At 37.0% G+C, this 14,734-nt stretch overlaps 1 protein-coding gene across 1 annotated transcript; it reads left to right on the top strand.

Moving 5' to 3' along the window:
* Positions 1-753: 753 nt before the first annotated feature.
* LOC145692624 (phospholipase A2-like) lies at positions 754-13,926 on the top strand. Its single transcript, XM_081767957.1, has 5 exons — positions 754-853; positions 2,711-3,141; positions 9,275-9,434; positions 11,799-11,948; positions 13,839-13,926. Exons 2-5 carry the CDS (start codon positions 2,742-2,744, stop codon positions 13,924-13,926), a joined length of 798 nt encoding a protein of 265 aa, XP_081624083.1. The 5' UTR covers positions 754-853; positions 2,711-2,741.
* Positions 13,927-14,734: the final 808 nt, after the last annotated feature.

Here is a 14,734-nt window from a genome sequence, read left to right as displayed (position 1 = left end):
CATCAGTAATGTTTTTAACATCTCTGTGACTGTAAAGAACATTATATTTTGTTAATTTTAGTTCGTGTTATTAAAGTTCAAACATTGTAAACCCCTTTGTGGGACACCCTGTATATTTACAGTTTATGTAGCCAATCTGAGTAAATTTATTCTCTGCATATGCAGATAAGAAAAATACATAAAGATTTAGAATGCATTTCTAGTAACCAAGTATATTTTCTTACTAATACCTTTGAAAAGTCGATTTAATCTAAAGGATTTTATGTAAAATGCAATAAATTAATAGAAAAAGTACGTAGTTGAATTATATTCCATTTCATTACTTCAGAACAGCAGGAAATGTTTCCAATAAACTTTTTTCTAGTGATTTGTTATAATGCGAAAGCAGTAAAATGTTGTTAGTTTATATTATTAAATTTATATGTTTATTTGGTTTGGCGCGAAAATGACTTTACGGTGAGTAGCGCTTTACGTTCCATCCAACAAACGATATTTATATTCAAATGTCGTTGAACAGGAAAAGAATGGAGGCAAACACTGCTTTCGAAGTTTTGGATAAACACTGTAATAATGTAAAAGGAAGTTCGCAACCAATATATTTCCTTTGTTAGGTCTTGTTGTCAATGTTTTTATCTGCTGTTATCAAAAGTTTATCAAAAATTTACCCAACGACTTGATTAGTTCTGGAGTCGGCAGATCTGCCTGATTATATAAATAGTGCTCAGCTGCGTTTTACGTTCAATTAAAGCATATCTTTAAGTTGGCTGCGTTTATCATGTACTTCAGGAAGACTCACAGAGCTGTGACGTGACGCGAAGACAGGATTACAACAGCATTTGGAAAATGCTTCTGTGTAACTTTTTATTTTAGTTATTATTACGATTTACTTAAGAATTTAAGAGCATTACATTGTTTCTTTACTACACTGTCTTTGATGCTTCTGTGTGTGGTCCCAGATTTAAATACAAGGACTAAAATGCCGTAATTAATCTCTTCGGAAGCTCGGTGCAGAATTATACTTGTGGAACCTCGCAATCAGCGAGTTATTTGGAAAATGTAAAAATTGAAGTTTGATCCCAAGGAAGCCTTTCGTTACACCAATAGAAGGCTGTGATCGGATTACACAATGAGAACAGAACAAGTCAGCGTACTAAATCGGTCAATTTCGCATATTACGCATACATAAAGTTTTGAGAATCATCATAATGATTGTTGGTGGTCATCTTCACCTTTATTTCAATAGCTCTTACGCTTAGCTATGAACTTCAAACAGCGGATGCGGGGCCCTTCGTTCGGGGAGGCACTATATTCCACCACTGATTGTTGGACCACTGATTGTTGCACCACCGGCTCTTAGAGGACATAACTTTTAACACTTTGACATCGTGAAGCAGTACAAAAGCTAATTACGTTAAAAGGTAGCGAATTTTGATCTAGAAAAGATGATGAAGATAAGAGGACTGACATAACCATTTGAAGATTCTGTTGCTAAAAAATTTCCTTCTAGTTTTCATAGGAGTAAGTCTAAATTTCTCGTACCATATAAGTATGAATAGAGTAATAGAGTTCCATTTTCCTTGCCGACAATGTTGATCAACTGAGTAACCAGTGAAGTTCTATTAGCTTTGGTTGCAAGTAAATTCCAGCATCCGACTGGACAATCTGGTAAACACATAGAGCTATTTCAGCAAGGCAGAATACTTGAAAGCAATATTAATTATAATATTTTCCTTGTGTTCAATTTTAAGATCGCTTGGGACAGTCTGGGGCAATGGTGATTGATTAGGGGCGTACTGGAAGACTTTAGCGAAATCATTCCGCCACACTACACAGTGACCCAACTAGGCTAGTTGTCACCCGTAAAATTCAAAAATTTCATTTCATTTCATTTCAAAGTAATTAGTATTTGATTGTCAAATAGACTGGGAGTAGCATGCTTGATACATTTTTATAGTCTTATCATAACGGCAAATTACAATGTGTTTGGAATTATATCGGGATGTACAGTACATATATGTAGAATGTATCAACAGTCTGTTGCTTTCGAATAAAAATATTTAATTATGACAATCAGTCAAGCTGTTGTCTAGAGTATTACATTTGGAGATTTGACAAATATCTTAAATCGATATAACTTAAATGAAAACACAAGAAGCTGGAACTAAAATTTAACTTCCCGAGCTCTTTTGGCTGCAAAGGTGGTCGAGTGGGAGGGAGGGGAACGTGCTCCTATGTCAGCACTCAAACCATCATTCGTCCTAGAAAGGAAGCTCTTTCGCGCTCTGCTACCAACATTGCTTTCAGCTCTCCCTAAATTTCTCTCTAGTTGACCGCCTCTTTTTTCCGCATACCGTACTTCAATCTCGATCTCCCCTGAAAATTTGGCACCTTGGCCCCTGGTACATACGGGTCTGGTAGAAGGAAATAATGCACAACAGAGCTTTGTATAATGTTCAAGTTATATTTCTTCGAGTGCCTCAAGTAAATAAAAGACTATCGTCTCATTGTCATAAAGCATAATATATTGTGTCGTTTTGGGGGCAGAAATATATATGCTAGTCTGTATTTCTTACAGTCCGTATGAACCTTTGTATCAGAAAGCGACTGAAGTAAGGCGTGTTAAGAAATCAAAATTTAACTAACATAAAAAAACAGTATCGCAATAATTTCTTATAATGATAACTTAAATAAACTTTTGAAATTATTTCAGAGGAAGTATTGCTGGAAGTGTCTGTATAATAATGATTTTTCTAAGTGACATCTCTCGAAGGACGCCTTTCGCCATGATGGAAACCACAGAGGAAGAGTACAATGACTATCACGAGTCCTCTGAGGCCGATGAGGAGGAGGGTGAGGAGGATTACTTGCATCCGTCCGATACCCAACCGAAGTTTCATAACCTCTTCAGTTTTCTGGCTTCAGCAGTGTCCACTGCCGCTCCTCAAATGGTGGATAATTTCGTGTTCCCTGTGATGCCCAATCTGATCCAAGGCGCCAGGATTACGCCACAGATTGTGAAGCAATTGTACGGCCCGAAGTTTGACTTCCAATACTTCAGGGGAAGGCCTATGGGCCTACGAACTGGAGCAAGCACTAGCATATTTGATAATTTGTGGAATAAGTTCCCACTTATATTGCCAGGTACAGTATCACAAAGATTAACTTTCTGTCTTTGAATGTGCTGTTTGTGATGCCTACTTAAAGAGTTAATATATATGATTAAACCAATGACAGCTCCCGAGGGAAGTCACAACGATAAAATATAAGCTTCTATCCCTTCAAAGTAATAGAAGAAAATTTATTTAATGGTTTATTTTTTATAAACAAGAATTCGTGTATAGAACTGTGACTTCCCTGAACGGGGTTACTTTGCTCAAAATTTAAGGAATTTTAAAGAAAATCGTACGTAACTTACAAACGTAATGATTTAGAACACTGTATTTTAAACATATAGTAGATAGATATATAATGAAAACATTTATGCAAGTTCATTAGTAAACATTCAGTATTGCCGTAGTTATTGAAATATAAACTTTGGTGCAAAGTAACCTCATAGGTGGGGAAACTTTGAACAACATACAAAAAAGTACGTTCAACATACGAACATAACGTTTCTGTGCAGTGTTTTCCCTTCAGTATTTACACATTTTACTTTCAACACAGAACTGCATGCAGTCTACAAATATTGATATTAGAATGAGGGTGCTGGTAGGGATACTTAGTATGAATTAGCAATATTTGTGAAGAAAATTATGTATTTTCTGGTACCAACACAGGAAGCACATTACAATTTTTCTTTGAATATGGAAGAAGGCCAGCTACAACTTCCCTCCAGGCTGAGAAATCAATATAAGAGAATACGCCTCTCTTATCTAGATTTTTCCCAATGTGTTTGGAGAATTCTGCGGAGAAGTCGTAGCTGACCTTCTTCCGTGCAAATCGTTGTTAACTCCACTTACGTGTTTTTAAAAACGGAAGTTAGCATGATACGTTAGTCAAGCTCTTAATATAACGCTATAAACGACTCTGCATAAAGTCCATTAAGGCTCATTCAGCTGAAGAACAGGATATATCTGAATCTAGTTTTCCAGAGAAAAATGGAGAAAAAGGAATTGAGGGAGTGAGCGCAACAATGGTCTAACCCACATTTTTTGAAATGGAGAAAAATCAAGTTGAACTTAAACAGATGTGGTTTTTTGTGCAATATATGTATATACAATGTATGACACATTCAACCACTTGTGTTTTTTGTACAAAAAAACACATCTGTTTAAGTTTAACTTGATTTTTCTCCATTTTTAAAAATGTGGGTTAGACCACTGTTGCGCTAACCCCCTTAATTGGAGACCTCGGTGGAAGAACAGTACAGCTCCAATTGTACATTTGGTTCAGGATTGGAAAAGTGTTAAACATCAATACTTGTACTTTAGCCTCAAACAAAAAGAAAGGTTCTACCCCTATAATAGCACTTCGATTTGCAAAACGTTTGGAGGCTAAAATGAATTAAGTTGAGTTTTAACTTTTCTTTCAATCCTGAACCAAATATAGCCTGCAATTGGAGCTGTCCCCTTCTTGTACCGAGCTTTTCTAATTTGTTTCTAAACCTAAAAATTGATACTATAAGAGAACCATGCTGTTTATTGAGGTGGAAATAATATTAAAAATATAGTCATTAAGCTCTTTATTGCTACAGTAGCAAGATGGCATGCTATAGTTAATAAGGTATAAGGAGAAATTATCATTAGCTCTTAAATTTTAATTTCTGTTCAATTAAAACATTGTCCAAAGATTAGAAGACACAATCCGTAGATCATATTAAGTTGAAGAAAATAAGAAGCTTTGCAGGCAGGAGTGAAAGTGGATCTGCGAAGGTAGAGTAACTCATGACGTCACACCTTCCCCTATGTCTATATTTGCTCATTGCATTTTTAAGAAGTGGAGGGACGCCATAGATATTTTCTGGAAGTGGGGAAACGTCTCCCGTGTTCCCTCACTTTTACTCCTCTTCAGTGTTCGAAGTGGGAAAAAAGCAGACGCTGTATCTTTTATTACGATTTTGACTTCACATACTGGCTATCTAAATGTTAAAATACAGAGAGGATATGTTGCCTAAAAAGTATTTACATAATGACGGAAGATCATTGGAGAGCTATTACGAAGTTACCCGGGGGGAAGGTGTCATGGAGAGACTTTGATTTATCTAAAATATATATATATATATATATATATATATATATATATATATATATATATATATATATATATATATATATATATATCCCCTTATATTGTATTATAGAGAATTATACTCGAAAATGCTCAAAAACCGAGTTTTTATATTAACAACGTCCTGCGGAAAAACTCCCGAACCCTCCACTTGACTAAGAGGTATTCCAAATCTCCCGAAAGATACGTCCTCCTTAGTAGACAAGCTCAAAATCCGCCCATGCTCAAAACACATTTATATGCATTCAGGCAAGAAGACACATACCAACATAAGAAAGAAATAATTCAATATGACAGATCAAAATATAAAGTGGATGAACTTTGAAAACACCCCATTTTAGAAAGAAAAGGAAACAAAAAGATAGAAATGTCGGTATGGTCAACTTAGAAATTATTTCTACCTAAGAAATAAAAGCTTTTTACTTGCAAATCTATTCGTCAAGTACTGTGTATAAAAATGGATTGATTAAAGGTATTTAGCATCTGCTCGTAAGTGACGGTATGTCTCCATCACTGAAAAACCAGAGGCGGTATGTCTCCATCACTGAAAACCAGAGGCGTATGGCCAGTGGCGTATTTAGGGGGAGGGGGCTTCCGGGCTTAAGCCTCCCCCCGAAATCGTACTTACTATAGTAAAGTATATGAAATATCTTGAAGAATTTTCACATTTTCAGGCAAAGCCCCCCCCCGAAAGTTAGCAAAGCCCTCCCCGAAACAAAATCGTAAATACGCCACTGCGTATGGCATACCACCGCATACCGTCTCACTCCGACCACTGCTTCTGTTTGAAAGTAATTTTCTTCCGTACTTTTTGAGAAAATAGAAGAAAGCTAGCTTCTGTGGCGTTAAAAATTGTATGCCATTCCTTGCAATAATAATTGAACAACTATACACTCCACTGGTAGTGTATCAAAATACATTTGTTAACCATCAGGTTGTGTCTATTGTTGTTTCTCTTTTATTAACAACGACACTTGTAGTAACTTATTAACCCAATTTGTAAATGAAACAAATCAACTATAACTGATCCGATGTGAGTGAGCGACGGATTAACTCCTAGATCGGTCTTCAAAATAAAATAAGTTATCGTACTCTGTAATATGGAAATTCAATTCTTAAGTCTTCAAGCCAAATTGTAACTCAACGTATCCCTTACACAAACTAAGTTATTGCAGCAGTTATAGCGGAACAAAAATACTGAACCTAATTTAATAATAACATTCGAAGTTCAAAGTGAGATTTTTAAGTTACAACGGCTTCTCTTGCTCACTTCAGACACTTAAGTCACTCACTTTGATAAAACTGTATCATTCGAGAAGACGTTATTACATATAATGTTTTACAGTATTGTGTCCACTTCTTCTCGTAGAAATGTAAGTTATCGTCACCACGCCGGAAACACCAGCCAACCTCCGCCTAGCGCCCCACCTTCAACGTAGTTGGTCCAGAACCGAATTAACTAGAATATATGATAAAGCCGTCTAAACCGAGTGGATCCTTCAGAAATAGTGTCTCACGGGATGATTAAACCCAAATCCGTAACGCCAGAGTTCGAGAATTGCAAATTGATCCAATGGCTGCTAGACGAGGAATAGCTAATGACAATTACGCTACCATGCATATATCTTATCAAAATATTCGTTACTGGAAATCGTACTGAATCAAAAGTGAATGATTATTTCTTACACTTATTTTCAAAGTTCTTCATTTGGTTCTTTTTTTAATAAGATCTGTTGACTTCGCGACCGTCGAGTGCGGTAAAACAACACGAAACGACTTCTATACGAATACTGAAGTCAATTGAAGTGTCTCTAGTTCTTTCGAAACGTTACTGATAGCTCTTGTATAGATTCTCTCTGGTAAGGAATTTATTGTTCTTTCTGAGTGGGTGCAACGAACGTCTAACTCCTTTTATGCTTAAATGCGCCAAAAGTCATAGTTTTGGCACTAGCTGCGTTTTTGTCAATTGTATCATCTAATAATATAATAATTTATCACTTTCTAGACTATGACTATCTTAAACGTTTTTAAATAATACATTGAACATAGTTTTTCTAACTTGAATTAACTTTTCTTTTTATGAGTCTGGTTTCGTCTTGAATTGGGTTTGAGATTCATTGTACTGGAATGACAGAATCATATTGCAATCTATATATATAAAAGAGAACGTACAAAATTTTGTCCGCTCATCACGCTAATACGGCTGAACCAATTTCTTTCATTTTTGGGGGGTTATTAGGATTTGGACCCTAGATGGTTTTTATCATATCACTTTAATTTTTAATTACCAGTGTCTTGAGATAATTGACCATTCAAGTGTCCATAACGTACAAATCCTTTGTTATTAGTTCATCATAGGTAAAAATAAACGTATTTATATGCAACCCGCATGACCGTGTCACTCGGCGGGTTAACATAAATGACAGGCGATATACAGCGGAAAATAGCTTGAATCTTCTGTTTAAAATTTTTTAATTGATTTGCTTATTTTTACAGACACTTTTACAATATGCCAGCACCGGGATGACCGCAGCGAAGCGGGGCGGGTTAACATAAATGACAGGCGATATAATGTTAAGATTTACTGCAAAATGACAGGCGATATACAGCGGAAAATAGCTTGAATCTTCTGTTTAAAATTTTTAAATTGATTTGCTTATTTTTACAGACACTTTTACAATATGCCAGCACCGGGATGACCGCAGCGAAGCGGGGCGGGTTAACATAAATGACAGGCGATATAATGTTAAGATTTACTGCAATCTTCTATGGTTTTTATCATATCACTTGAAAGCGAAAAAGTAAAAATTATCTAAGTAACAAAGTTTATTGCGTTCCGGGGTGACCGCAGCGAAGCGGGGTGAACGCTGCTAGTTTTAAATAAACACAACGTTTTCACAGAACATCTCCTTTCGCTCTTCTAATCGTTAACTTTTGTACCACCAGATGGCAGACAGACCACTATCATAAAACAACTTAGATCAAAGACTTTAAAGAAATGTAGCTGAATTCACTAAATTTGCACTTTTATAAACCAAAGAAATTTAGGCACAGGCAGATCAATTATAATCTCCTATTTTGAGTCTCCATAATCCTGACAGGGCATAGTAAGTAAGTACAATTCCTCTTCACAGGTGCACACCCAGAATTTTTTTTTGGGGGGGAGGGTCCAAATTTTTCGTGAGTCCAAGGACACTATGTCTATGTAATATTAAACGGGTGTCATTCTTAAAAACAAAAAAACAAAAAAACTAAGTAGTGCCACTCATGTTCTCAGGAAAAAATGATAGAACCACATCGTTTTTATAAGAAAAAAAAGAGTACACATTAAGTGGAAGATAATCTTTATGCTATATGAATCATTTCTCTAATACACAAGTATACTTTTATTTAAAAAAATGTGCAAAACTATGTCGAAATACGAAGTTTTCCAGGTGAGGGGAGAGTCCGGGCCGGTGTCAACACTCAACCCAATCTTCCTTCATTCGATGGGACATATTTTGGATATGTGTACTGAACAATGTAATATATTGAAGCATAAAACATATGGTTCACCGTCAATTACATGAAAGAAGAACGTCTGTGGATTGATTCTTTTATCACTCTGCACTCTTATGGGGCGTTTACACTTAGTCGATTTGCGTTCGATTCAGTTGAATTGACGTCACTTTCAACTTAATCGACCGTGTAAACGGGACTTCAATTTAATCGCTTCTTGATCGAAGGCGACTAATCGACTGGCTACTGAATTGAAAGACTTTCTACTTTCTTCTGCTATAACACCGCAAATTGTACCAATTACTTTTTGCTTGGACATCTTTAAAACTGCCAGTCGATTTCGAATCGACCAGAGGAGAACGAGTCGACAAGCAGCATTCAATTTCGGTTGAAACATTGAACACATCCATCGATCTGATTCGGCCTAGTTGCTTCGATTTAGTCGCAAATGCAGCGAGTCGATTTAGCCGTGCGAACGCCCCATTAGATTGATGAACAGCTTAAACATTTGTAGAGGACGGACGGAGTAAATAAGTTTAATTATTTGTAGGAACGAAGTGGTGCGGAAGCGGTGACACAGCTGACACCGCTGGAGATATTGGTCTGTTCGCTGCCACCGACACCTGTTGCAGGGAACACGACAGCTGTAATGACACCATTGAAGCGGGGATGGAGAAGTATGGACTTCGAAACACAACACCATTTACAAGGTCAATTGACTTACTACTATATTCATATTATATACTTCAAACCCTTACTATTCACGACGTCGAGGGATTGTGGTATGTTGACTTGGTGTAGAATTAAATATTTATGTATAAGAGAAGTGAAATGGACATAAATTCACAGGACAACAAAGCTCTATTGCAAATGTTGGTAAAAGTTTGATCGATGATTCAACATGAATAATCTTTGTACATAACCCTACACTGTTCTGTACTATTCGTTCTGTAACTTCTAGAGATATGAAACTTCATGAGATAAGTATGAAAGCGTACCTAAAGTAATTTAAAAGGGATCATACCTTCTTTATTCATTGTTGTAGCCATTCGAATGGCGCATGTAGTTGGAGTGAGTCTTCCTCTATACAAAGCTGCTACTCAATACAATCTGCATTAAATGCAATGCGTTCGCGCCATCGTTGAACACGGCTTTCCTTGAAAAAATCAGGTGTTGCTCGTCCCCCACTGCACGGTTTATTTCAATGCTTGTTTAATCCTGCTGTAAACTTCTTCAGCCACCTGTAACATTATTCTTGTTATTGGTGTTACCTCCGTATGGATTTTGTAGCCTTCTGTGGATGTTGGACTCCTCTTTTCGTCAAGAACTCAATGATACCACATTGCTGCTGTTGTGGTAAGTTGGTTTCTGGAACCACTCTGAACGTTGATCACGATCCCACTGCTATCTTGGCCTTTTCACAATTGTCGTAGTTCATTTCTAGTGTTTATGAGAAGCTCATCAGAGAACTGTCGTCGATGGTCATCGGGTTCATTATTTAGTCTTGTGTTATGGACACGAAATTTTACAATCCAAAGGAGTATGGTCCTTCCATTCACCGTTTCTGTTCCAAATGCACTGTTGATGCTTTTCGTGTACACATTTATCGCATTTCTATTCAGTATCTCATTGGTATGACTTTTGTTTATTGATATGAGATTTTTCGTTGTAAAGCGTGTAATGAAATATACACACACTGTACTTCATACCAAATCTCCATCGTATTGTAGTGCCTGTCTGTGTGCATTAGCGAAGGTAACAGTAACAGTGAACGAGATTTGTGAACAATCTAATGGCAACATAGGAAAAGTATGTTGTTCAATCTAAGATTGGCAGCAAAACATAAGCGGAAACAGTATGAATAGTAGGGTTCAAATACAATATTGAAATTTAAGAAATTTCAATTAGATTTCGAGAGAACTTTCAGATACAATATAGATTAAATTCTCTTTTACAAAACACTGATTTCTGTTGAAGGAAATCCGATCACTCCAATGTTTCTGGCGTGGACGGATTTTTTTCTTTATGCACTTCATACTGTTTACTTTATTGAAACCAATGACATTACAACGACATCTACGTAATTTATTATACTTGCATATGGATATGTAAAATGTAATAACTCGAAAGTATGTTTCTCATACGTTTAAATAACCGAAATAATCAATTTTAACATTTTCTTGCACATCTGAAGATAGTTCCAAATTTAGTTAAATTGTCTAATTTTAGCTGTAGCAAAACCGCTAAAATGGTTGTTTGTATAAGATGCCGTCAAATGAAAAGATGCCTTTGAAACTATGAAGACATCCTTGTCACATAAGGCTGTTACTTTATGTGCTGCCTATACCTACAGGTCTGCATGACATTTCTGTAGGGGGCATCTTCGAACTCGTATTGTCGTCCAGATGGGGAAGGATTATTGACTAAGTATTTCCACGTTCTTCCGCCGGACGCAACGTGATGTAACGTGACTGAACAATGAAGGTGTCGCTAATGAACATTGCAGTGTGAGGTTCTTTGTTCTCGTATTCTTGAATAACACTGTTTATAACAGTCACTGTCACAGCACAAACTGTCCTATCCGCTAATTGTTCTTCAATGTGATTCGTCCAGCACGAAAACGTGAAAACCTGTTTTGTCCGATATACATTTACCACCGTATTACAGTTTGCATTTTCATTTCAATGTCTGATGGATGTCTAACTTTAGCGTATAATTGTCACATTCGTTAGGGACATCTCCACTGTTCAGACTCATAACATTTTGTTGCGTCCGGGAAAGTAGAGTGAAAGTGGTCAGTCTATAACCCTTCGCCAACTTGAAGACAATGGGCATGCATTGATATCCCGTCATAGGAACACCATATACTCCTGTGGATATACATAGCACACTAAGTGTCTCATGTAACTGTCTCATGTAAGAAAAATATCGGGATAGCTTGAAGGGACATTTTTATTTAGTTGCACCTTATAGTTTGATATGAATGATAAAAGTATCTTCCAGTGTAAAATATAGTTGAAACCCATTCTAAGGAAGCTCTTTGATTGATACAGGCACGTTATTCTTTGTTTTAGGCTGTCGTGCGAATGCGAAGAGAAGTTCATCGAGTGTCTGAGGAAAGTAAATTCTCCGATTTCTAACAACATCGGATTCGTCTACTTCAACACAGTGCAGCAGTCATGTTTCAAGTATGAGCAGCCGATTGTGAAATGCTTAGACCAAGGGTAAGTGTCATCAGTTCTTTTAAATTGTTCGATATCAACAACTGAAAGCATATGTGATAACAATACGCTTTGAGACACACAAAATGAAAAGGGCATTGGACAAAGAATTGATGCTCCAATATATATGACACGGGAGACACATTTTAAATGGCTATACGGATAGTGGCTTGTAGGCGGATGGATTGTCCTGATTCAAGATCCATCCACTTTCCCACAACTAGAACCTTTTTCTTTCAACGTTTTCACGAAATTCCCCCAACACCTGATGATAGTAACGTTTATTATAGTACATGTGTTAGAAACCTAATTAATCATCCAAGAATGTAAACGAACACAAATAACATTGCCTTAAATTTGGATTTTGACCTTCGGGCCTTTTTGTACCGGGACGAGCCAAGGTAATTCCACTACATCGATTGTCGCTTTGTCTCTTTGTCGTAGGTAAAAATCTAAGTTCCGTCGACAGTTACAACCAAATGAAACAAATTTGGGTAGTCATCAATTCTATCCAAGATGTCTATACACAGTTCCTTTTGGCACTGTTTTTGATGATGTGACAAGACTTTGGGAACTACTTTTGCAAAAAAATTTCTCCTTCATCTTATTGACTTCCTATTGAAGTTCACAGCCTTAGCAATTGCTTTAACACTCTATCTGCAGTCATTTGTTACAACACGACGAACATTTTCGATGTTTGTTTCAGTCAAAGAAGAATTCAGGTCACCTGGCGGTTCATCATCACACCTCTCCTTACCCTCCAAGAACCTTTCGAGCCACTTGAAAACTTGCGTCATTGACATTTTGTGCACACTTCTTCATAAAATTCCCTCAATATTTGAAAGGTTTCAGTTTTGAAGTTTCACGAGAAACTTGATGTTCACTCTTTGTTCCAATTTCACACTCGTCATTTTTCGGCAGTGCACTATGCATGCGTTCAGGGCCGGATTTAGGGGGCTGTAAAGGTGCACGTGTACCCCCCCCCCCTTCATTGTAAATATACACTATCTAAAATGAGAAGCTAGCAGTGAAAATAGCAACTCTTCCCGAAAATTTCTACCATCATGTTTCCGTTTGGAGCTTTAAAAAAAGTAGAGCTTTGCAAAAGCAATAGTTTAAGTCAATTTTCAAAAGGTTGAAGGAAAAGGATTCACCAAGCAAAACAATATAACATTTGTCAAGTAGGGAAGAAAACAGAAGCCAACAGGAGAGAACATTTTTTTCCTGAATAACATTTGCGACCCTCTTTAAAATGTCCCCCACAGTTCTAGTCATCAGTGTTGTCAGGTGTAAAGAATATTGTCACTTTGAAGAGTTTCAGTGTGATTGGTTATTTTGGTAGTTATTAGTACACTCCCCCCCCCTCAGACAATCCTGGATTCGGCCCTGCATGCGTTCAGACAGTGAAGCTTATCTCGCGAGTGGCTAAACCAGCTAAGTCCAATACACGACGCTAGGGAGGACAAATATGGTAGTTTAACCCTGCAATAAGTATCAAGTTTATGTTTTTTAATAATACAGCCACAATCCGTTTTTTTTATTATTACATCTCATATATTCAAGGTATAGTACAGTTATTTTTAACCTGTTTTGAGGATTATGAGCAGGTGCCAGTAATTTTAATTATCAGAGTTGACAACCCTAATAAACACAGGTGAAAGGCATTTTGACTGTATCGTGCTAGTTAAGTAGTGTTTTCACGAGATATTTAACGTAAATAGAGATGGCGGAATGCTTTTTCTCGATTGCATGTCGAAAAACAAAAAAACATGGAATTTTAGTGTTGACTTATCATTTCAGTATATTTTTAATTCACCTTTATTGTTGATCTGTCTTCCTGCTGGCAAATATCCATCTGCAGAAAGTAAATATAATATTGTATTTTATTTTCAGATTTTTAATGCAACGGTGTACGAAGTACGAGTTAAATGAAGAAGGCGAACGGAAATACCAATGGTTTGATAATGCTTTATACATGTAAAAAGATGTAACCGATTTGGAGTACGAGTCGCTGTTCGGGCGTCCATTTATTTGTAACCGTCCTCAGTTCGTGGTCCATTTATTTGTAACCGGCGTGGTTCTGTTCGCTGTCCTTGGCTCGTGGTATTACCAATAAGTATACTCCTGATACTTTAACTTACCTGGACAGGACGACAAAGACCTCTCCGAAGAAGATTACAAACTGTTTCCCAAAAAGCTCGTCGGTCTCAATAATGAGATGAGCGTTAGGCGCCGAGAGGTTCGGGTGTCTCGTCTCGAAAACCTCACGGACGATCAGACGGTCATCCAGACCATAACGCACACAAACATCACTCATACAAACAACGAAAACACACTGGCTTAATTGACACTATACTTATTTATTAGAATACTATTTTGAAAAAAAATAACGAAGAGAAATGAACACAACACTGGACACTAATAAATTTTGCCGCGGAAATTACGTTTTGCCCTATTCGGGAAATATAGCCCTTTCTATGTAGATATGATTATAATTTAGGTATCACTATAAATACTTTGCTCACACCATGAACACACTTGGGGGATTCGCACTGGGGAAAAGTTGTCTGGATCGTCCCACGATGAACCCAATTGTTACGCTGAACAGTCCTGCAGCGTAAAGGTGAATCTTCGAAAAAAAGATCTGCCCAGTGGGATACTGATATTGGTGGGCGCGTATATAACTTTTTAAACGCACAAGGTCTGAGGACCTGGGATTTCACTGATTGGGGCTAGCCGTAAGTAATCGTCCTTCACCGGCTAAATAGCTTGTGCCCCTTAACACAACT

The sequence above is a fragment of the Thermobia domestica genome, chromosome 8 (assembly GCF_964235325.1).
Source record: "Thermobia domestica chromosome 8, izTheDome1.hap1.1, whole genome shotgun sequence".
Classification (NCBI taxonomy): domain Eukaryota; kingdom Metazoa; phylum Arthropoda; class Insecta; order Zygentoma; family Lepismatidae; genus Thermobia; species Thermobia domestica.
Note: the sequence above shows the minus strand (reverse complement) of the source record. Positions and strands in the feature narration are given on the sequence as shown.

What these genes read in the sequence shown, in the direction of transcription:
- LOC145692624 (XM_081767957.1), top strand. Translation starts at nt 2,742, where the DNA reads ATGATTTTTCTAAGTGACATCTCTCGAAGGACGCCTTTCGCCATGATG. An exon ending in GTTCCCACTTATATTGCCAG is followed by an intron (nt 3,142 to 9,274) that starts GTACAGTATCAC and finishes AATTATTTGTAG; the next exon opens with GAACGAAGTGGTGCGGAAGC. An exon ending in GTGAAATGCTTAGACCAAGG is followed by an intron (nt 11,949 to 13,838) that starts GTAAGTGTCATC and finishes TTTTATTTTCAG; the next exon opens with ATTTTTAATGCAACGGTGTA.